The sequence below is a fragment of the Garra rufa genome, chromosome 25 (assembly GCF_049309525.1).
Source record: "Garra rufa chromosome 25, GarRuf1.0, whole genome shotgun sequence".
In the NCBI taxonomy this organism is placed as follows: Eukaryota; Metazoa; Chordata; class Actinopteri; order Cypriniformes; family Cyprinidae; genus Garra; species Garra rufa.
The window spans coordinates 6,913,617-6,939,120 of NC_133385.1; the positions used below are offsets into that span (position 1 = coordinate 6,913,617).

Consider the following 25,504-nt stretch of genomic DNA (forward strand, 5'->3'; position numbering starts at 1 on the left):
CTGTGACCAGTCATTTCGATTGTATTAATACAGTTTTAAATCCTGATTTGTTATTTATGCTTTATTTTAGATTTATTTTAACCTTTATTTTATTGTATTTTATTTTATTAATACAGTTTTAAATGCTGATTTGTTATTTATATTTTATTTTAGATTTATTTTATTATATTTTATTTATTTTTCCTTTTTTCTTCTTTTTTGGGGTTTTGTAATTATTCAACCCTGTTTCCAATCATTTTAACTGTATTGATACAGTTTTTTTTAAATCCTGTTTTCTTATTATTTATATTTAATTTTATATTTCTTTTATATTTAAAAGTTTTGTGGAAACGAACACATTTTTTTTTTTAGGATTATGTGAAGAATAGTAATTTTAAAAGAACAGCATTAATTTTAAATAGAATTTAAAAAAAATTTTGTTGTGATATTTTTGCAGCTGTGTTACCAACCATTTTTAAACCTATATTCTATTGTATTTTATTTAATTTTCCTTTTTTGTTCTTATTAAGGTTTTTGCAACTTTTCAACCCTGTGACCAGTCATTTCGATGTACACTTTCAATCCCTTATTTTTTGTGCAAATTTTCACTCCTGTTACTAATACTTTTACTTGTAGCAGTATTATGTTACATCTTGAAATATACCATATTAATGTGATTGGTATACTGTTTTGCATGCAACTTGTTTTTAAAAGCATTAGATGGTATGCAGAATGTACTGCGCAGTAAATAAATATTCCGGTGTGAGACCAGTCCTGCAGGAGTCCGAGGCCGAGATGATTGAACTCAAGTTCATCCAAACAACAAAACCAAGTCTGAAAACAGCATAATTCACCAAGGCTGATGCTGGAGAAAAACGGCAGTGTGATTTTGCGCTTTAGAGAATTGAGATCACACCACAAACAGTGACTGCCAGAGATCGTTAGCGTAGCAGAGTTCAAGGAAATGAATCTTCCTCTGTTCCTCCCCTCTGACTGACAGCAGATGGAGCGCTGTTGATTTTCTTTGTCTCTTGTTGATTTTAGAAGGTGAAGCTGGGCATGAAAAATACAGAATCAGTCATCCTTGACGCACTTTTGTCAGCCGCTGATAAGAAAACTACCTCTGAATCTCAAACTCCTGTTATATTTAGCGTCTCTGTATTCTTGTTCTTCATCTGTTCCTCCCTGCTGAACGTCCTCCATTACCTGCACAACTTACAAACATCAGGAGAGGACAGAAACTAGCTCGCTCCCTGACGGATGCAGTTGCCATAGGAACTTGCAAAGGCGGTTGAGAGGAAACACACTTTACCTGCCGCTGCTTGTCCCACCACAGCCACGTCTGTCACACCAATCCCAGCGATGGGATGTTGTACTTTTTTCATAACGCACTCTGTGTCCTCCTCTCTAGTTCATACCTGCATTTATTGATTTTTTTCTTCTAGTTCCTCCACGTTTCTTGACGAGACCCTCCAACACTTACGCCCAGGAGTCCATGGACATCATCTTTGAGTGTGACGTCACCGGCTCGCCGCCGCCCACCGTCAAATGGATGAAGGATGGAGACACGGTCATTCCCAGTGATTATTTCAGAATAGTGGTACGTTAGACCCATTCTCACTGCATAACACACATTTATTATTTATTATTATTTTATTTTATATTTTAAATTTTTAGTCCTTTTTTATCCTTTTTTTTTCAATTCTTTATTTATTTTTATTTTTTTTTGCAATTTCCCAGTCCTTTCTGAGACACTTACCAGTATCAATACAATTTTAAATCCCGATTTGTTGTTATTTTTATTTTATATTTTACATTTTCAATCCTTTATTTTTTGGAATTTTTCAGTCCTGTCATTGACACATTGTCATTGAGTTTTTGGTTCTTTTTTATTTTATTTGTTTTATTCTTTTCCATTTTCAATCCTGTTGACACTTTTACCTGTGTGAATACAATTTTAAATCCTGAATTTTAGTTATTTCATATTTTATTTGTTTTATTAATGATTTTTTTTTAGTTATATAATTTTGTACATTTTGTCAGTCCTGTTACCAACATTTTCATGTATGGATACCATTTTTTTCAGTCCTGTTACTGACACATTTAACTGTATTAATAAGTTTTTTTTTTATATTGTTTTTTTTGTTGTTGCTCTTTTTCAGTCCTGTTACTGACACTTTTTACTGCATGAATAGTTTTAAATCCTGATTTTAATTAGGTTTATTTCATATTTTAGTTTATTTTTTGTTCTTTTTTTCCAGTCTTGTTACTTATTTGTTTGTTTGTTTATTTGTTCAGTCCTGTTACCAACATTTTCATGTATGGATACCATTTTAAGTAATGGTTTTTAATTTTATATTTTAGTTTATTTTTGCTATTTTTCATTCCTGTTACTGACACATTTAACTTATATTTTAGTTTGTTTTTTTTTGCTCTCTTTCAGTCCTGTTACTGTCACTTTTTACTGCATGAATAGTTTTAAATCCTGATTTTAATTAGGTTTATTTCATATTTTAGTTTTTTTTTTTTTTTGTTCTTTTTTCCAGTCTTGTTACTTATTTATTTGTTTATGTTTATTTTTTTCAGTCCTGTTACCAACATTTTCATGTATGGATACCATTTTAAGTCATGATTTTTAGTTTTATGTTTTAGTTTATTTTTGCTATTTTTCAGTCCTGTTACTGACACATTTAACTGTATAAATAAGTTTTTTTTATATTTTAGTTTTGTTTTGTTTTTTTGTTCTTTTTCAGTCCTGTTACTGACACTTTTTACCTTATTTTAATTAGGTTTATTTCATATTTTAGTTTTTTTTTCTCAGTCTTGTTGTTTGTTTGTTTGTTTATTTTTTTCAGTCCTGTTACCAACATTTTCATGTATGGATACCATTTTAAGTAATGGTTTTTAGTTTTATATTTTAGTTTATGCTATAGTTTAGTTTTTGCTATTTTTCAGTCATGTTACTGACACATTTAACTGTATAAATAAGTTTTTTTTTATATTTTTTTTTGTTGTTGCTCTCTTTCAGTCCTGTTACTGACACTTTTTACTGCATGAATAGTTTTAAATCCTGATTTTAATTAGGTTTATTTCATATTTTAGTTTTTTTTTTTTTGTTCTTTTTTCCAGTCTTGTTACTTATTTGTTTATTTTTTCAGTCCTGTTACCAACATTTTCATGTATGGATACCATTTTAAGTCATGGTTTTTAGTTTTATGTTTTAGTTTAATTTTGCTATTGTTCAGTCCTGTTACTGACACATTTAACTGTATAAATAAGGTTTTTTTATATTTTAGTTTTTTTTTGTTCTTTTTCAGTCCTGTTACTGACACTTTTTACCTGATTTTAATTAGGTTTATTTCATATTATTTTTTTTTCTCAGTCTTGTTACTTATTTATTTATTTGTTTGCTTATTTTGTTCAGTCCTGTTACCAACATTTTCATGTATGGATACCATTTTAAGTAATGGTTTTTAGTTTTATATTTTAGTTTATGCTATAGTTTAGTTTTTGCTATTTTTCAGTCATGTTACTGACACATTTAACTGTATACGTACGTTTTTTAAATCCTGATTTTAATTAGGTTTGTTTTTTTATATTTTAGTTTATTTTTTGCTCTTTTTCAGTCCTGTTACCGACATATTTAACTGTATGAATAGTTTTAAATCCTGATTTTAATTAGTTTTTCGGGGTATTTTTCAGTCCTGTTACCGACACTTTTTACTGCATGAATAGTTTTAAATCCTGATTTTAATTAGTTTTATTTCATATTTTAGTTTATTTTTTGCTGTTTTAGTCTTGTTACTTACACTTTTAACTGCATGAGTTTTCACAATAATAAGAGCGTTAGTGTTGTTAATTCTTATGCAATGCTTTGTTTTGTTGCTTGTGTCCCCACAGAAGCAGCATAACCTGCAGGTTTTGGGTTTAGTGAAATCAGACGAAGGTTTTTATCAGTGTCTAGCGGAGAACGCCGCCGGGAACGTCCAGGCCAGCGCTCAGCTGATCATACTAGATTTAGGTAAACACTCTCTCTCTCTCCATATATTTGCATTCCTGTGTGTGTTTATGCAGAAATCCTCGCCTTCAAATGAAGAAACTTCATTAAACGTGTCCAGGGAAGCTCAGTCCCGCTCCAGAGCCAAATCCCTCAGATCGGGAGTGTTTATTCTAGCTCAGCGAGACTTGCCAAGACTCACCGATTGATCTTTTGACAGGAATTAAACACAGCAATCGTTATCGCAGGATGGGTCGTAGCAGTCCGTCACTGATGTTTTCTGGGGATGAGTCCAAACGCTTTGTGGCTTTAATGTCATTACGATTGTTTTACAGCGTGTCACAAGCGTGAGATCCACATATTCACATCTTTTCTGATGCTGACTCGTGGCGAGGGTGTTGTGGGAGGAGGTGTTACTACAGTACAGCATAGTTTAGTCTATTTTTATTTTGTTTTTTGTCAGCGGCTTGTCTCTCCATCTCAGGCTTCACACACATGCATTCGTACTCACGTTTCCGCGCACTGAATGAAGGCTTGAACACATGTTCTCACACGTCAAGCAGAGGCGTAAATGACGCCGAATTGATTGGATGGCTGGTGCGAGAACTGTTTCGCACCTGGCACGGGTGCGAGTCTCCAGTGTTCCTCTGCTTGTAGAGATCTCGCCGCTGAATGCTTAATTAACCGTGCCGCTTTATTAGAAACGTGTGCATGCTTTTCATTTTCACGTGCGCTGTGCTGCATTAGCACCTCTTGACGGAGACCCGAATTATGTGTGCAGAACTCTGGATGTCATTTAATAATCCGGGTTCCTCCAGCGGATGCGTTAAGGAGGTTTAGTTTGCAAACAGACGTGAACCACAAAACACTCTGCAGTGACACTTCATTAATTACTCATCGCGTTTCAGTGGAATTAAGACATCATGGGAAGTTTTTAAAAGTGATTTTGGCCTGAAAAAGTTGTATTTCATGTGTCGCTGGTGCAACAAAACGGAAGAGCAAAGGGTGTGCGTTAGATGTGTGTTGCTCCAGAGAATGATGGGAAATATAGTTTATTTGGGCTAAAGTTGTGTTTTCTGCCAGCTTTATTGCTATTTTTCATTTCCAGTACATGAAAAGTGAATGGACTCATTTTGAAATAAACATCATCCAATGGCGTGTTTTGACCTTTGAGTTTTAACCTTTTTTTTATTATTATTAAACCTTTAACTCTTCATTTAATAATTTAGTAATAATTCATTTATTAAATATAATTGAATATTACTGTTCTTTTAGTTCTTTTACTGCTATTTAAGCAACAGTAATTACAAAAATATTATTACAGTTATTTTAATTTAGTGTAGTATTGTTAATTTTATTTATTTAATTTGTTGAAAATAATTAACATTTGACCCTTAATTTCAAATGAACTAATTTATTATATACTTTCATATAATTTAATATTATTGTTCTTTAATTTGTAATTCATATTTAAGCAACAGTAAATGTTAGTTATTTTATTCATTTTAATTTTGTGTAATATTGTTAATTTTATTTGTTATTATTGTTTTTTTATATTTTATTTAATTTTATTTGTTAAATAATGATCATTTAACTCTTAATTTAAAAATAACTCATTTATTATATTATTTAATATTATTGTTCTTTTCTTTTTTTTTATTGAAAATTTAGCAGTAATCATTTAAAAAAAAATGTAATTATTTTAGTTTTTTGTTAAAAATGATTAACATTGAACCCTTAATTTATAATTAACTAATATTTGTTATATTATTTAAAATACTTTAATATTAATGTGTTTAATATTTAATTAATATTTATGTAACAATAATTAGAAAAATATTATTTAAATTTAGTGAAGTATTGTTTATTTTATTTATTTTATTTGTTAAATAATTAACATTTGACCCTTAATTTCAAATGAACTAATATTTATTATATACTTTTATATAATTTAATATTAATATTCTTTAATATGTAATTAATATTTAAGCAACAATAATTTGAAAAATATTAGTTATTTTATTCATTTTAATTTAGTGTAATATTGTTTATTTTATTTATTATTATTGTTTTTATTTTATTTTATTTTTTTGTAATAATTAATACTTAACTCTTAATTTAAAATAAACTCATTTATTATATTATTTAATATAATTTAATATTATTGTTCTTTAATTTTTTTATTCATATTTTAGCAGCAATAATAAAAAATATTGTTTTTTATTTTTTTATATTTAATTTAGTGAATATTGTTTATTTTATTTATTATTATTGTATTTATTTTATTATTTTATTTTTTTAATAATTAATACTTAAAACTCTTAATTTAAAAAAACTCATTTATTATATTATTTAATATAATTTAATATTATTGTTCTTTAATTTTTTTATTAATATTTTAGCAGCAATAATAAAAAAATATTGTTTTTTATTTTTTATATTAAATTTTTTGTTCAAAATAATTGACATTTAACAATTAATTTACAATTAACTAATATTTATTATATTAATATAATTTAATATTCATTTTTTTGTAATATTTAATTAATAATTTAGCAACAATAATAAAAAAAATTATTAGTTAATTCATTAACTTAGTGTACTACTGTTCATTTTATTTATTTATTTATTTTTATATGTTAAAAAATAAATTATCATTTAACCCTAATTTAAAATGAACTAATATTTATTATATTATTTAATATAATTTAATATTAATGTTCTGTAATATTTAATTCATATTTAAGCAACAGTAATTATTACAACAGTAATATTATTACAGTTATTTTATTCATTTTAATTTAGTCTAGTATTATTTGTTAAAAAATGTATTAACATTTAACATTTAATTAATTTTAATTTAGTGTAGCATTGTTAATTTGATTTATTATTATTATTATTATTATTATTTAAGTTTCCGAGAAGAAAGAAAAGATGAAATTCTGATAATAAAAAGAGACACTTAATTTTAATTAAAATCACTAATATTTATAATATTATTTAAATATATAATATTTCATATTAACATTATTTTTAATATTTAGTATTTTAATATTAATATTATTAAATGTAATATTAAATTTGTTTTTATCAAAATAATAATTATTTCAGCTAATATTTAATCAACGTTACCCAAAAATTTTTTACTTTAATGTTATAATATTTTAATGTGGTATTTTTACTTACTTCTGTTATTAGCCGTAGTAGTAGTTCCCAACAGTATTAATTTTCCCGAGAGAGATTGTGTTGTTTTCCCTCAGCAACTTTTAGAAAGGGGATCACTTTGTATTTGCAGGGAAGAAGAGAAGAGGAAATGAAATCCTGATAATGGAAAAAATCGGTCAGCAGGGACAATCTGTCACGTTGGTGTTTAGCGGGCACTTGTTGACAGCTGATTTCAGTGATTGAAGCGTCATTCTCCCTTATTGATTATGTTTCTGTTGTAGTTTGGGTTGAAAAAGGAAAAGTCTCCATTTACTCGGTTGTAATAGTTCATGGAGTGAACCTCTGTGGCCTCTTGTCAGTGTGTGTCTTTTGCTACATGAGATCTTTATTTCCTCTCAACCTCTCCAATTACTCGAGAGCTTTGTTTTGATTAACAAAATAATCCACTTCAGGACACTTGGAAATCAGTCCAGGCCCTTCTCTTGATTTTCCTGCTGTGCATGTACACGACCCTTCACAAGGCATTTGCATTAGAGGTTTCTTCGTTTTGTGGTTCTCAGAGAAACGTAAAGGGTTAGTTTTAGTGTTGCACGATATACTGCTACTAAAAAGATGAAAAAAAAAAAGTTTTACTGCATTTTACTAGAAGAAATCATGGATTTTGCCTATTTAAATATGAATCCTGCACAAAATTTACTAGAATTTTTTTGCAAGAAAATTATAAATACACAAGACAATGTTTTTAGAAAAAAATAAGTAAATAATTAATAATTCTTTATAAAATATAATTAATCTTTATAAATTAATTAGACATGCTTTTGATTAAAATTGATTGAAACTATTAAAATGGAATGCAGAAAATTAATAGAAAACAGATTCAAATAATAAAACGTATTTTATGAAAAATTATAATTAATTAAACCCTTAATTTTTCATTTATATTTGAATAATATTAATTTTAATAATTTTTTATTTTTATTAATTTAGATACATTTTATTATCCAATACATGCTTCGGTTTCAGAATCTTACTGCACCTGTCACTAAAACATTCATTTTTAAAGGTTTTAAGTAATTAAACCTTTACTTTTTAAATATTTTAATAGCATTATTTTTTATTAATTTTATTATCCAATACAAGCGTCAGTTTTCGTATCTAACTGCACCTGACATAAACGTTTTATAATTTCTTTGAAATTATAATTAATTTTACTTTTTTTAAAATTATTGTAATTTTCATTAATTTTATTATACAGTATATGTGTCAGTTTAAGTATCTGACTACATTTGTCAATTTTTATTTTATCCTTAGGACTTGACCCCTGATAATAATAATTTAATAATCAATTTTAATTTCTAAAAGTATTAATGGAAAATATTCATAAAAAATTACCAAACCAAATTTCCGTCTCATTATGTTTGAATTTACACTGGCAGAATTGAATCTGATGATATTACATAGATTTCCAAGGAACGGACACCTGTCACACAGTGAGTGTTAGATGGAGTGTGAATACTGCTTTCACGAGCTTCCATGCTAAAACACATTTTTTTTTTCCTCAGGCTTTCATGCGTCCATTACAGTACACAGCGAGTACAGTGCCAGTACATGATCGCTCTCGTTCCAGCTGTAATTATGTGTCTGTGTGTAATGAGATCTGCTAGCGTGCTGTGGATTACATTCTGTTCAACATGTTAATGTCATGCATTACGCAGAGCGTGATTGTAGGGGTGGGCGTTGTGACAGAAATCCTCTCAATATCACAACATATAGGCAGTTTGGCTGGCAATTCAATGAAAACCATGTAGCAATGCCTTTATTGGAATAATCCAGTGAATATAATACTTACAAATGGAAGATACTTAATGTATTTGATTTTCCTTTTTACACTTGGACCGTGAAATCATATTTACATTGAGATACATACATATATATATATATATATTATATATATATAATCATATCATATACGCGAGTCAGGTTCAGTGTCTAACTGCACCTGTTGATTTTATTTTTATTTTATCATTCATTTAAAAATAATAATGAATTAAACTCTTACTTTAATAATTTAACCCCTTAATTTTAGATTTTAATAACACAAATTTTATTAGCTGATACTGTCCCAAGCTTTTGTTTTTATTTTATCGTTGTTATTTTTTTTACATTATAATTAATGAAACCCCTGCTTTTTAATTAACATTTAATAACTTAACTTTAATAACTCATTTTATTAATATTATTATTGTAATTTTCATATTTTTTTTATCCAGTACATTCATCAGTTTCAGTTTCTAACTGCACCTGTCACAAAAACCTTAATTTTTATTTTTTTAACTTTTAAAAATTATAATTAGTTGAACCATTACTTTTTAATAACATTTGTTTTATTTTATCTTATTTTAGTTTTTATTAATTTCATTATTACATGCGTCAGTTTGAGTATCTAACTGCACCTGTCACACAAACTTTAGTTTTTATTTTATCGGTAATTTTCAAAATTTATAATTAGTTTAACCATTACTTTTTAATAACATTGTTTTATTAATATTATTTAAATTTTTATTAATTGTATTAGTACATGCGTCAGTTTCAGTATCTAACTGCACCTGTCACAAAAATGTTATTTTATCAAAATAAAATTGTGTTTAAGTAAACCCTTGCTTTTTAATTAATATTCTAATTACTTTTTTATTATTATTATTGTATTTTTTATTAATTTTATTATCCAATATATGCGTCAGTTTTGGTATCTAACTGCACCTGACACGAAAACGTTATTTTATCATTTTTCAATTACTATCAATTTCATTAATTCATTAATATTTCAATTAATTAATATTATTTTAATTTTTATTAATTTTATTGTCCAAGACATGCGTCAGCTTTAGTATCTAACTGCACCTGTCACAAAACTTTTGTTTTTATTTATCATTTTCAAAAAATTCTAATTAAATGCTTTTAATTTTTTTATAATATTATTTTATTCATATTATTGTGATTTTCATTAATTTTATTATCCAATATTATTTATTATCCACCTGTTTGTTAATTAATAAATAAATAAATGTATTTATTTATTTTTATAAATTTGTTACAATTAAAAATAATGTAACTTACTTTTTAATTAATATTTTCATCAAATAGTTTATTGTTATTGTATTATTATTATTCATTTACATTTGTTATTACTGTTTACTAGGTAAATCGTTTTTTTTTTTTTGCACTCCTTTTTTAAAAGGCTTTTATCTGTGGATTAATCTACCGCAGTAAAAGCGGTATAGCAAAATACCTCTTGATACATTTCTAGCGTCACACGGTATGTATCTTCCTACATGATGGGAATGAAGAGAGATTTAGGCCCTGAAGCTCGTCACCATGTACCATTTTAAGTCTTTCCCATCTAGACCTGTTGTGTGTGATTATGAGTGTGTTTACCACGGTGAAACCCACCATCTGACAAGCCCCTTGATTGGGATGTGATTTCTGCAACGTTGGCCCTCTGGAGGTCTGCTGCTGCTGATGTTTTGCTGGATTGATGAGCAATCAGATGTTATTGGATTGTGTGAATGGCTATTGATGAGCTGGCCGGGGTTCCTGTCAGTCGCTCGGCTAGATAGAGAGAGAGAATGTGAACGAGAGAAAGAAAAATGTTTTTTTAATCCCTGCTGTGTGATTGTGCAATCCGAAACAGCCCTGTTTCTCCACACCCGCTCCATACAGGAAGCTCTCTCTGCGGGATTATGGGGCTTTTGGGCTTTGACAGGAAGTGGCGCACGCGCTTGGCCTGCCAGTCGTTCGCATTCTCTCTCCACCCGACTAATGACAGCGATCATAATGACCTTGTGACATAAACATCAATCCATAAATAACAGGACAGATATAAATAACGGTGTGAAGCGTTTAGGTGGGTCGTCTTTTCCTGAGCGCTGTCCCGTTGTCAGTCTTCCTGTGGGTTTGAGGTTATGCAAACAGACAGTCAGGTGTGGTTGAGGCCACACGCGCCATCTCTCTGTATCAGCAGGCAGCAGGAGTTCATACAGGTATAGAGTGATTCAAGAACCAGGGGGCCTTTCCAACAAGAAACCCAGACACAAGCAGGTTGTTTTATGTTGCTTTGTCCTTTGTAAAAGACAAAAACTTAAAGCTTTTACATTAAAGCTATTGTTTGCTATCCATTACTAAGGGGTTTTGAGTACTTGCTAGGCTTTTCTGGGTGGTTGCTAGAATGCTGCTAGTGTGTACTGGGTATTTAACGGGGTGTTCTAGGTAGTTTATAGGATATTCTGGGTAGTTGATAAAGTGTTTCTGGGAAGTTTATAGTGTATCTAGATAGTTGATATGGTGTTCTGGGTGTTTGTTAGGGTGCTCTGGTTGGTAGATGGGGTGTTTCAAGTGTTCTGGGTAGTTGATAAGGGTGATCTGGGTGGTTGATAAAGTGTTTCTGGGAAGTTTATAGTGTATCTAGATACAGTAGTTGATATGGTGTTCTGGGTGTTTGTTAGGGTGCTCTGGGTGGTAGATGGGGTGTTCCAAGTGTTCTGGGTAGTTGATAGGGTGATCTGGGTGGTAGTTGAGGTAGTCTGTGTAGTTTATAGCATGTTGTAGGTAGTTGATGGGGTATTCTGTGTTTTCTGGGTGGTTAATGGGGTATTTTGGGTGTTCTGGGTAGTTGATAGGGTAATCTGGGTGTTCCTGCTGGTTGATAGGGTGTTTTAGGGTGCATATTCTGGGTGTTCTAGGGTGCATATTCTGGGTGTTCTGTGTAGTTGATAAGGTCTTCTGGGTGGTTGATAGCATGTTCTGGGTACATGATAGGGTATTCTGGTTGTTCTGGGTGGTTAATTGGGTGTTCTGGATATTCAATAGGGTGTTCTGGGTAGTTGATGGGGTGTTTTATGTAGTCAATAGGGTATTCTGGGTGGTTGATAGGGAAAGCTGGGTGGTTGATGGGGTATTCTGGGTATTTTGTGTAGTTGATAGCGTGTTCGGGGTAGTTGATGGGGTATTCTGGGTGTTCTGGATAGCTGATAGGGTGTTCTGGATGGTTGATGGGGAAAGCTGGGTGGTTGATGGGGTATTCTGGGTATTTTGTGTAGTTGATAGGGTGTTCTAGATGGTTGATGGGGTATTTTGGGTGTTCTGGGTAGTTGATAGGATGTTCTGTGTGGTTGATGGGGTGTTCTAGATGGTTGATATGGTGTTTTGGGTGGTTGATGGGGTATTCTGGCTGTTCTGTGTAGTTGATAGGGTGTTTTGGGTGGTTGGTGGGATATTATGGGCGTTCTGTCTAGTTGATATGGTGTTCTGGGTGGTTGTTGGGGTGTTTTGGGTGTTCTGGGTGGTTGATGGGGTATTCTGGGGTGTTCTGGGTGTTCTGTGTAGTTGATGGGGTGTTCTTGGTGGTTGGTGGGATATTATGGGCGTTCTGTCTAGTTGATAGGGTGTTTATAGGGTATTCTGGGTAGCTGATAGGGTTTTCTGGGTAGTTGATAGGGTGTTCAAGTCTTCTGGGAAGTTTATAGGGTATTCAGGGAGGTTGATAGGTGTTCTGGGTAGCTGATAGGGTGTTCCAAGTCTTCTGGGTAGTTTATAGGGTATTCTGGGAGGTTGATAGAGTGTTCTGGGTAGCTGATAGGGTGTTCTGGGTAGTTGATAGGGTGTTCAAGTCTTCTGGGCAGTTTATAGGGTATTCTGGGAGGTTGATAGGGTGTTCTGGGTAGCTGATAGGGTGTTCCAAGTCTTCTGGGCAGTTTATAGGGTATTCTGGGAGGTTGATAGGATGTTCCAAGTCTTCTGGGTAGTTTATAGAGTATTCTGAGAGGTTGATAGGGCGTTCTGGATGGTTAACAGGGTGATCTGGGTGTTCTAGGTGGTTCCTAGATAGTTTCTTACTGCCGTGTGTGTTTATCCTCAGGTTTTAAGTTACAAGTATAAACAATTACAATAGGGATGCTTGACTTTGTAAACACCACTAATTAATTGTCTCTACAACTTGGTTTGGTTGTAGAAGCGGTTCGGGCTGAAGTCAGACTGCACTAAGAAAGCATTCTGCTGAAATTATCCTAAGCTTTCATCTCAGTAAGCAGACGTTTTAGGAGCACCCAAGATCAAGGCTCTGAATGTGAGACGAGTACGTCGGGTTGTAACCTTTGTAGTGCCAGCCTCTTTGTGCACGATGCCATTTCATCTTCAGAGGAAACACTTTAATGCCATTTTCATATCAACATGACACGTCATTCCTTCAGCGATCACATCACTCCTCCTTCTCTTTTATCTTCCTCAACTCTCATTTATTAGCCCGAGTTTAGGGATTATGTACTGCAGTGCTGATGCTGTGTATTTTAGGTTTTAGATTTAAAAACGTCTCTATTAGGGCATAATAATATTGAATATTTACAAGATGCATGCTTTTGTGTATCATAATGTCTTTCATTGTGATAATTAGGTCACAAAATGTGGAAAACATTTTTTTAACCATCTTTTTACAGATTTAGTTCTTTTAATTAAATATTATGAATATAAATTTGGCTTCTTTTGAGCATTTTCAGAGCAAATGCATAAACATCAAGCCCTGTATGAAATATCATCAAACGAGTGGAAATATAGAGCTGTAATGTTTAGCTATAGCTCTCAGCCCTGCATACTGAATGAGAGGTAGGGAACTTCAAACCCAAAAGTTTCCCAGCATCCATTTTTGATCCTGCGCTGATTGAATCCACACCCTCGGGTCTGCTTCAGATTTCTATTTCCGTTTTATTTCGTAGTGTTTTTTTAGTGCATATCTAATAATAATAATATCCCAAGGTCCCTTCTGTGCTTGATGTCATTTCCTGACTTAAGATCTTGCCTTTGAAGGGCAGTGTGAGTGTTTCCCCCCAGCTGTGAAGTCCTGACAGAAAGCGAGGAGATTTGAGATTAGCTTTCTCGTTGGGATGTTAAATAAATCAAGATCTTAATGTAGCAGGATACAGTGATAACATAAAGTCCCACGATGCCAAGTGTTTTCATCATCGGGGTCGTTCATGACGTTTATTTTTACACATCAGGTGTCTTATCTTAGGTTGATGTTGTTTTTCTGTCTGTACTCATGCTGAGTCAGGATATGAGCGGGAAGCTCCATTCAGTGGGCGGCAGTGCCCAGTTTGGCACATGACTGTCTCCAGCTGGTCTTTGATGGCCGTTTGTGTGCCAGCCGCAGCAGGCCAGCAGACACCTCGCCCACTCGCACCCGCGCCGTCACACAGAGTCCCGCTGTCCCTTGAGCAGGTTCATTCAGTCGATGTGGGGTGTCACTCACACCTGAGGGTGATGCCCGGTCACAAGCTGTGATAGCATTCTATTCTGTTCTGTTCTGTTCTATTGTATCCTATTCTACTCTTTTCTGTTCTAATCTATTTTGTTCTTTTTTGTTTTATTCTATTTGGTTCTATTCTATTCTTTTCTGTTTTTCTATTATAGTCTATTATGTTCTGTTGTTTTGTTTTATTTTATTTTGTTCTGTTTTGTTCAATAGTGAAACCTGACTCTTGCCGTGAACATAGACATAGAAGCTGACGTAAGCTGAAAGGAAAATCAGTTTTGTTTTATTCTATATTGTTCTATTCATTTTTTCTACTCTTTTGTTCTATTATTTTTCTGTTCTATTCTATAGTTTTATTTATTTCTGCTCTTTTCTTTTTTTCTTGCCATTTTATTAGTTATTTCATCTTTTCTGTTTTATTTCATTCTGTTCTTTTCTGTTGTGTTTTTATTGTAATCTATTCTTTTCTGTTTTATTCTATTCTGTTGTAATCTATTCTGCTCTATTCTAATCTATTGTATTTTTTATTCTATTATTTTATGTTTTTTTTATTCTGTTCTATTCTATTCTATTCTATTGTTTTCTGTTCTATTCTTTTCTGTTTTATTTGATTCTGTTCTAATCTATTCTATTGTTTTATTCTGTTCTGTTATATTCTATTCCATTTTATTCTATTCTCTCCTGTTCTATTCTACTGTTTCCGGTTTTATTCTGTTTTATTTTTTGAAATTCCATTCTGTTCTATGTTATATTCTATTATTTTATTGTTTTATTCAATTCAGCCAGGTTCTGTTATGTTCTATTCTATTCTTTTCTATTTTATTCTATTCTCCAGTTCTATTCTTTTGTTTTCTGTTCTGATTCTGTTATAACCTAATCTATTGTTTTCTATTCTATAATTTTTATTGTTCTATTCTGTTGTTCTATTCTTTTCCATTTTATTCTATTCTCTCCTGTTCCTTTTCTATTTTGTCTTATTTAATTCACTTCTGTTCTAGTCTATTCTATTCTTTTCTGTTCTATTTTGTTCTATTCTGTTATTCTATTCTTTTCCATTTTATTCTATTCTCTCCTGTTGTATTCTATCCTGTACTTTTCTATTTTGTTTTATTCTATTCTATCCTGTTACAATCTATTCTTGTTTTGTTTGAGCCTGTTCTGTTCTATTCTTTTCTGTTTTATTCTATTCTATATTTTGTTTTATTCTATTCTATTTTAATCTATTCTAATCTTTTCTGTTGTATTCTATTAAAACATTATTTTCCTTTTTCCTGTTTTATTCCATTCTCTCCTGTTCTATTCTATTCTCTTCCCTTCTATTATAATATACTGTTTTCTGTTTTATTCTGTTCTTTTTTTATTCTATTCTGTTCTGTTATATTGTATTATTTTCTGTTTTATTCTATTCACTCCTGTTCTAATCTATTCTATTCTTTTCTGTTTTATTCTATTCTGTTCTGTTATATTCTCTCCTTTTCTATTCTATTCTTTTGTTTTATTCTATTCTTTTCTGTTCTATTCTATTTCATGCTCACTTCTTCTTTTCTATTATTTTCAGTTTTATTCTATTCTCTCCTGTTCTATTCTATTGTTTTCTGTTTTTTCTATACTGTTCTACTATTTTCAGTTTTATTCAATTCTATTTTAATCTATTCTGATATGCTTTATTCTATTCTATTATGACATATTATTTTCTGTTTTATTGTATTCTATTTTAATCTATTTCTGTTTGATTCTATTCTCTCCTGTTCGATTCTATTGTATTCTAGTCTATTCATAGGTTTTGTTTCTTGAAGGACACTTGTATTGTTGACCTTGAAGCAAGACTCATCCCCAGGAATGACATTTTTCAAGGAATATTTAGAATAATAGTATAGATAGATAGATAGATAGATAGATAGATAGATAGATAGATAGATAGATAGATAGATAGATAGATAGATAGATAGATAGATTTACAATAATAGACAGATATATTTTCATTATTTGTATTCTTTTGCAGCAAATAAACCTTGAACCATCACCACCTGATTCCTCTAATTTGCATCTGCGACAGATTTGTTGGAACGTGCTATTTTTAACCACTTCAGATGAAGTCATCAGTGTGTTTTAATTGCAGGGACAGATGTGAAAGTGTAATTAACATTGTGCTTACTGATATGAATGTTAATGATATGCTTCCCCTCAGTGTTCGTAACATGTCGTGGCTGCATGTTTAGCCTGGCGTTGAGCCTCCATCTCCTGCTCTGTCTCATAGTAAATTTGCTGTTTCCTTTTGATTTTGGAGTCATTGTAGTTGTCCTTTCATTTACGTCAATTATTTTATGTTCTTTTTCTTTTTCTTTTTCCTCGCCCTCCCTCTCCTCCCCGAACTCTGTATCTATAATTTACCCCCTTGTTGCCCCTCCCGTCATAATCACCCTCCAACGTACTCAAGACGTTGCCCTTCCTTCTGCTGTCCCTTCACTGACCGATGCCACTACTGACCATGTAGCGTCCAGCCCGGCCGAGCGCAACGGCCCTGCACCCTCCGCCCCTCGTGATGTTGTGGCTTCTCTGGTGTCCACTCGATTCATCAAGCTGACGTGGCGACTTCCTGCCGAGCCGCATGGAGAGAACATCACCTACTCTGTCTTCTACAGTCTGGAAGGCACTAACAGGTTAAAGATGTGTCTTTAATATTGGAAAAAATGTCATTTAACGTGGTCCTGTGTAGTTTAAAAGAACAGTTTATGCTGCCCCTGCAGGTTGTTAATGGAACAGCAAGTGGAAATACAAACTGTAACACTCTGCTAATGCTTAGAACAGCATACTAATATGTGACCCTGGACCACAAAACCAGTCATAAGGTTAATTTTTACAAAACTGAGATGTATATATAATATGAAAGCTCAGTTAATAAGCTTTCTATTGATGTATGGTTTGTTAGGATAGGACAATATTTGGCCGAGATACATCTATTTGAAAATCAGGAATCTGAGGATGCAAAAAAATCAAAATCCTGAGAAAATCACCTTTAAAGTTGTCCAAATTAGGATCTTAACAATGCATATTACTAATCAAAAATTACATTTTGATACATTTACAGTAGGAATTTTACAAAAAATCTTCATGGAACATGATCTTTACTTAATTTCCTAATGATTTTTGACATAAAAGAAAAATCAATAATTTTGACCCATGCAATGTATTTTTGGCTATTGCTACAAATATACCCCAGCGACTTAAGACTGGTTTTGTGGTCCAGGGTCACATATGCTACACATAGTAATCCTGCACTGAACATTTAGGATTTGGGGGTATCAAAGGTTATATTTTAAGAATTAGCCATTGAAAAACACATTGATTGCGTTATGCACAAATGCATTATCATTAGTTGTTTATAGCCCTGAACATACAGTATATACTGTGCACAGAATGTGAATTTTCTATATAAAACACTTGAAATACACTAAAGTACTACTCTAGATTTGACGAAATATGCAGTAAACAAACAAATTATAGTGTGAAGGTTACTACATCTCACAGTGTAAAGTGTAAACGCACCATTTTCCATGTGACATCCAGGGTTATTATTGTTTGCTAAAATAAAAAAAATAAAAACATTATTCCAGGCTGAAATAAAATAATATATAATTTATTTATTTATTATTATTTATTCTTTTTTTTTTAAAAGCTAAATGAAAATGAGAAATTTTGCCTTGGTAACTAACTGAAATAAGTTTGAAGCACTAAAATGGCTAACTGGAAATAAAAACGAAAAACTGAAATAAAAATAAATGGAAATATGGTAATATTTAAAATAAATAAAGTATAAATGTTGGAGCACTAAAATTACTTACTGGAAATAAACATGAACTAAAATAAAAAGAAATCAAATAGTAATATTTAAAAAATAATAATAATAAATTAGAAATGTTTCTTTGGAAAAGTGTTTAAAATAAGTTTAAAATTACTATAAACTAAAACTGAAATAAAAATGAATGAAACCTAAATGGTAATATTAAAAGATAATAATAAATTAGAAATGTTGCATTTGCAAATTTTCTAAAAGGTTTAAGTTGAAGCACTAGCATTACTTCCTGGAAATGAATATAAACTAAAACTGATTAAAAAAATAAGTAAATGAAACCTTAATAGTAATGTTAAAAAAATAATAATATATTAGATATTTTTCCTTGGCAACATTTCTGAGTTTAAGTTGAAGCACTAAAATTACTTAAAATAAATAAACTCAAACTGAAATAAAAAATAATAATAATAATACATTTTATTAATTTAAATAAAAATGTCTAAATTCATTTTAAGTTAAAGCATTAAAATTACTTACTGAAATAAATAGACATTAAAACTGAAATATTAAAATAAATTAAACCTAAATAGACCTAAATAATAAATTAGAAGTGTTGCTTTGGCAAAATTTCTGAAACAGGTTTGTTGAAGCATTAATATTATTTACTGGAAATAAATTTGAACTAAAACTGAAATAAAAATTAATTAAACCTAAATAGTAATATTAAAAAATAATAGTAAATTAGATATGTTTCCTTGGCAAAATGTATAAAATAAATTTAAGTTGAAGCGCTAAATTACTTACTTGAAAGAAATATAAACTAAAACTGAAATAAAAATAAATTAAACAAAAATAATAAATTGTAAATGTTGCTTTGGCAAAATATCTGTAATAAGTTTAAGTTAAAGCACTAAAATTACTTAATGGAATAAATAGGAAAAAAAAGAAATTTATAAAAAAAATTATTAAACAAAAATAAACTATAAATGTTGCTTTGGTAAATTTTCTGAAACAAGTTTGTTGAAGCATGAAAATTATTTACTGAAAATAAATATAAAGTAAAACTGAAATAAAAATGTATTAAACAAAAATTATAAAATATAAATGCCTTGGCAAAAAATTAAGCTGAAGCACTAAAATGACTTTCTTAAAATAAATATAAATTAAAATGGAAATACAAAAAATTAAACAGAAATAATAAATTGTAAATGTTGCTTTCTGAAAGAAGTTTAAGTTAAAACACAAAACAATACTTAAAAAATAAATTTAAACTAAAACTGAAATAAAAATGCATTAAACCTAAATAGTAATATTTAAAAATAATAGTAAATTAGATATAGATATAAACTATAAACTTAAACTGAAAAAACTTGAAATAACTAACTAATAACTAAAACTGTAAAATAAACAAATGAAACCTAAAAAAAAGACAAAGTATTTAGTAATATATTTTATTTAATTAATTTTGTTAAATTATAACTAAAAATGACAAAAGCATGTCAAATCTTTAAAAATCAAACTAAATTTTAAATTAAAAAAATGAATAAACAAATAAAAATAAAAGCTCATTCAAAATGATTAATTAAAAACTGTTAAAACTAAACTCTCCATTTTTACTTTTATTTTTAGACAGATTTGATCAAATTTAATGAGCTAGCTATCTAAAACTTTTATTTTAATGAATTACGTTCTGGCGCCCAAACTTGATCTAGAGGCATCTACATTGATAACAGTAATGTTAATTTGCTCTAATATTGCTGTCGTTTTGCTCACAGGGAGCGTGTGGAGAACACCAGCGGCCCGGGAGAGATGCAGGTCACCATCCAGAACCTCGTCCCCGACACCAAGTACACCTTTCGGGTGGTCGCGTCCAACGCTAACGGCCCGGGCGAGAGTTCCACCCCACTTACGGTGGCCACCCAGCTGGAGGGTAAAACACAAGCACACACATACACAGTTTAAGCGTTAGACCGCTAGTGTTGAATCCTCAGCCAGGTCTCTCTCAGGACCACACTGGGCCTGTTTGTGTGCGTCCAAACCTACCGCCCGCTTGTTTACCGGACACTGTTGATCTGTGGTTTCTTCACAGACAGGCTCTTTCTGTCCGAACTGTATGAGTCTGGAATAGTAAACATTTGGGTGGTGGGACGGTTGGGATGTCTGGCAGCATCTGTCAGGATGATTTTGGTGGATACAGGCGACTAGTATTAATGAGACCAGAGCTCAGGGATGCAGGTAAGGTCGGAGCTGTCAGGAAAGATGCAGCCGGTGCTTCTGCGAACCCATCTCACGGGACGTAAGGAGACTCGTGCTACTGGTTGGGTAAAAACGGCTTGTGCAGATACAGAAACTGCATCTAGGCTTGTACCATATCTGACATATGTGACCCTGGAGCACAAAACCAGTCTTAAGTCGCTGGGGTATATTTGTAGCAATAGCCAAAAATACATGGTATGGGTCAAAATTATTGATTTTTCTTTTATGTCAAAAATCATTAGGAAATTAAGTAAAGATCATGTTCCATGAAGATTTTTTGTAAAATTCCTACTGTAAACCTATCAAAGTGTAATTTTTGATTAGTAATATGCATTGCTAAGAACTTAATTTGGACAACTTTAAAGGTGATTTTCTCAGTATTTTGATTTTTTTGCACCCTCAGATTCCAGATTTTCAAATAGATGTATCTCGGCCAAATATTGTCCTATCCTAACAAACCATACACCAATAGAAAGCTTATTTATTGAGCTTTCATGTGATCAGGATTGTGCATCTGGCTTCTAAGAAGTCTAGATGGGTATTTTTTGGCGGATTTTCACAGTTTATGTCCATGCATTTCATCAACCCACATTTTCCTTACAGCTTAGCGTCAAAAGTAGATGTTAAAACTGACTTTTTGTCAGCTTTTCTATTAAAGGAGAAGTTCACTTCCAGAACAAAAATTTGCCCTTGTCATCCTAGATGTTCATGTCTTTCGTTCTTCAGTCGTAAAGAACACATACATTTCAGGATTTTTTTTCCCTTATAGTGGACTTCTATAGTGCCCCGAGTTTGAACTTACAAAATGCAGTTTAAATGCGGCTTCAAACTGTCCCAAATGCAGTTGGATAAATGATCCCAGCCGAGGAAGAAGGGTCTTATCTAGCGAAATGATCTTTTTTAAATATTCAGTTTATATACTTTTTAACCTCAAATGCTCATCTTGTCTTGCTCTGCCTGAACTCTTGTTTTTTTTTCTGGTTCAAGACCATTAGAGTGTATGCATGTCAAAAAACTCCAATCTTATTTTCTCCCTCAACTTCAAAAATCATTTCAAAATCATCCTACATCACTGCAGATGTACCGACCCAGTGAACATGCAAAGAAGCTCAAATACCCTTAACAAAAAAGGTAAAACAGCAATGTTGGACAATTTTGAAGTTGAAGGAGAAAATGTGATGGGAGTTTTTGACATACCCTATCTGTCTTAAACTGGAAAAAAAAAAACAGAGTTCAGGCAGAGCAAGACAAGACAAGCTTTTAAATTGAAATTAAAAAATAAATAAATAACCAATAGTTTCGCTAGATAAGACCCTTCTTCCTCGGCTGGGATTGTCTACAACCGCATTTGGGATCGTTTGAAGCTGCATTAAAACTCGGGGCTCCATAGAAGTCCACTATGTGGAGAAAAATCCTGAAATGTTTTCCTTAAAAAGCATAATTTCTTTCCGACTGAAGAAAGAAAGACGAGACGAGTTATCTGCAAATTTTTGTTCTGGAAGTGAACCACTTTAAAATCACCTGTCAGATAATACAATTTCTTTGTTCAATCAATTTCCAAAGTATTAAATCCACATTATTTTTAGTTTAACATTCAGTTTAACTCTAAAATACCATTGAAAAGTGTAGGGTCAGTAAGTTTTTTTTTTTTTTTAGGGATTCAAGTGCATAGCGCTGAAACCCTATTGAAATTGTTAGAATAGTCACAGATCAGCGATCTCCATGTAAAATTGATCATGCAGATCAAACCGTAAGTCGTGGAGACTTGAAACTTGGAGGGATGGTAGTACTGACAACGTCACCAAGGCTCGTCCCAATTGGCCTGACGGGGGCGCTATAGCGATCAAAACTACAAAATCACTCATAATCCGGTTGTAATCCTTAGCCTGGTGAAATTTTCAGGTATTTTGGATTTTTTGCTAAACTAACTTTTGCGAACTAGTCCTAGGTTTTTCGCCTGATTAGAACCAAACCAGTGCAGAAAGATTCTCTGGAGAGCGAATACCAATAACTTTCAAAAAAAGTTGACTCACCGTTGCAAAGGTTTGCCAAAACGTATGAAAGGGGCAGGGGCACTTTTAGTAAAATGCCCATAACTCCTGAAGGGAATGATATATCTTCGCCAAACTCAGAACACTTATGTAAGAGCTCAATCTGAGGTCACAGGACAAAAATCGTGGAGCTTGGCCACTTGATGGCGCTATAAGAGGGGAAATTTTTTAAAAACAGGCTATACCTATGCAACCATTTTTCCTATCAACATGAAAATCGCTGTGCACAGTCGTGGTCCAAAGTGCCACAAGTGTCTATCATTTGTGTATCTCAAAAAAAAAAACACATGGCCATTATCATGTCATTGGCCAATGAGTTTGAGCACCTATTAGACATGGTTAATGGAGGCCGATGGGAACAAAACTCGGTGGGCCTGTTTGACTCACGACCCCAAAGGTTTGTGAAAAAATATGAAATAAATCAGCCACTGGGAGGCAATATTGAGTTTTTCAAGGGCATAAACGATTGTGCATTTCGCGTTTTTCGCACATACACAGTCCGGACAACTTTGCCTCTAGAACCACAGCTGTTAATCAAAGCATTTGTTGTTTTTCAACCACTAGTGTGCCGTGAGAGATCGTCAGGTGTGCCGTGGGAAATTATTCTATTTCACCTAATTGGTCTAAAACATTTTTAAAAAAACTAATAAGCTATTGTCTGCGAATAATATGCCATTGTTGAGTGTCTGCGCTGTCTAGTGACACCAGCAGAGTAATCATGTCATACTCTTCCATATCAGTAGGTGGCAGCAGATAGGTAATTGTCTTGTATTTCGAGACGAGAATTAGTGATGCCTGGATGTGACAGGTAGCAGTGACAGTGGCATTGTGGCTAGTGAGAATACGATACAAAATCTGCGTCTGCGGGCGTCCGGGCAATTAAACTGAGCTCGAACACACCGAACTGACGACACCCAACTACAAACTAGAAGGTGCTTTCTGCGCATCCGTGAGGAGATATACCGCCTGCGGTCACCCGCGGTTACCTACGGTTACGAGTCATCAAAAATATTTTTAATGATATTCGGGTCGCGGTCGGTCGGGTCGTTTGAAATAAAGATGCCAATTAAACCTTTGTAATTTATATAGTACTAGACACAATTTTCTATGAAATACATAGACCTACACTTTATTGGCTGAATAATATTTACCTTTTGAATGTTGAGCGTTATTAACTGTTGAATAAATGCTGACGTGGGACAAAACGCACGATTTCCCAACACGTTAAACTGAGCAATGCCATTGTACCATTTTAATAGGCTACTTTTTAAACGCATATGTGACCCTGGACCACAAAACCAGTCATAAGGTTAAATTTTACAAAACTGAGATATATACATCATATGAAAGCTCAATAAATAAGCTTTCTATTTATGTATGGTTTGTTAGGATAGGACAATATTTGGCCGAGATACATCTATTTGAAAATCTGAAATCTAAGGGTGCAAAAAAATCAAAATACTGAGAAAAACACCTTTAAAGTTGTCCAAATTAAGTTCTTAACAATGCATATTACTAATCAAAAATTACATTTTGATAGGTTTATAGTAGGAATTTTACAAAAAATCTTCATGGAACATGATTTTTACTTAATTTCCTAATGATTTTTGACATAAAAGAAAAATCAATAATTTTGACCCATACAATGTATTTTTGGCTATTGCTACAAATATACCCCAGCGACTTAAGACTGGTTTTGTGGTCCAGGGTCACATATAGCTCAGTAATGTCAGCTTTATGTATTTTCTGAGAGGGGGTGGGATTTTTGTTTGGAAAGTTGGAGGAGAGACGCACACTTCGATTAGACTGGATAAACACATGCAGCATCTTAATTGTTAAGAAAATGGTATTTCTAATAAATGTCTCGAATATTTTGATTATGTCCAATGTTTCTCTTTCTTTTTGGAATTATTAGACAAATTTCACTATGTCTTTTCAAATGCCTATAGGTCTGTTTATTTTCTTTAACTATAAAATTTCTAGCACTATTCGTAAACGTTTATTCAAGCAATAATATATAAATTATCTCATGTATATGCTTGTTTAAAACCAGGGATTAAAAACGAATTCCACTATAAAACTATATTTTTTCTACATTTCCAGAGAGCGAAACGAACGAAATTAAACATTAGCCTACTTAATAAATTCAAAGCACTATAACTTCCTTATTCATTTGATACAACTTTTATAGCTAAACAATTAATATATGTATAAAATAATATTATTTTGTCATATTCCTGATTCCTGAATTTAAATGTGAAAACTTTGTTTTAAAGTGCATTCGTTATGTTTGTATAAGAAAATTCAAGGGAGAGCTGTCGAGGAAGAGCTTTGTGTGTGTCTTTCTTCAATTCCTGCTAGGATATCAGCTCTGTGTTCATCCAAACAGGCCCAGGTTGTGTTTATTTGATTCCTGTTCAAGACACTTCGATAAGAATGGCTGTATATTGTTAATATAGGCTACAGAGTTTCATTTTTGGTGTGCCTTGTGATTTTTTTCAATTAAAAATGTACCTTGGCTCAAAAAAGGTTGAAAAACACGGTGTTAAATGATTGAGAATATGTAAAAAAATAAAATAAATAATAATAATAATAATTACTTTTGCAAACTAGTCCTAGGCTTTAAAAAAAACACTGCAGTACAATTCTCTGGACTCTCTAGGTCAATAATTATCAAAAAAATGTTGAAACTTCCCCTTTGGGAAGCTGTAAAGGGGTCATTTAGAAAAGGGGCCTGTCTAAATTTACCTAAAATCCTAAAAAGCCTAAAGGAAAACTCAAAACGTCATGAAACCTGGTGAGCTTATGCGACAGCTGATTCTAAACAAGCGTGCAAAGTTATAAGGAGATCGGACCACAACTGGCGCTACTTTTACAAAACATAATATGATGCTGAAAATTCAGATTTGATCGTAGAAATAAATTACTTTTTAAAACATATTCAAATAGAAAACAGATATTTT

The 25,504-nt window shown here is 31.8% G+C and overlaps 1 protein-coding gene across 1 annotated transcript in view; it reads left to right on the forward strand.

Annotated features, from left to right (window-relative positions):
• The window catches only part of LOC141301290 (neogenin-like), a 47,297-nt gene that overhangs the window by 11,032 nt on the left and 10,761 nt on the right, over window positions 1–25,504 (forward strand). The window contains exons 3-6 of the mRNA XM_073831543.1: window positions 1,425–1,579; window positions 3,880–4,000; window positions 16,879–17,101; window positions 20,010–20,164. Coding sequence (XP_073687644.1) covers window positions 1,425–1,579; window positions 3,880–4,000; window positions 16,879–17,101; window positions 20,010–20,164 — 654 coding nt within the window. The remainder of the gene's footprint in view (window positions 1–1,424; window positions 1,580–3,879; window positions 4,001–16,878; window positions 17,102–20,009; window positions 20,165–25,504) is intronic.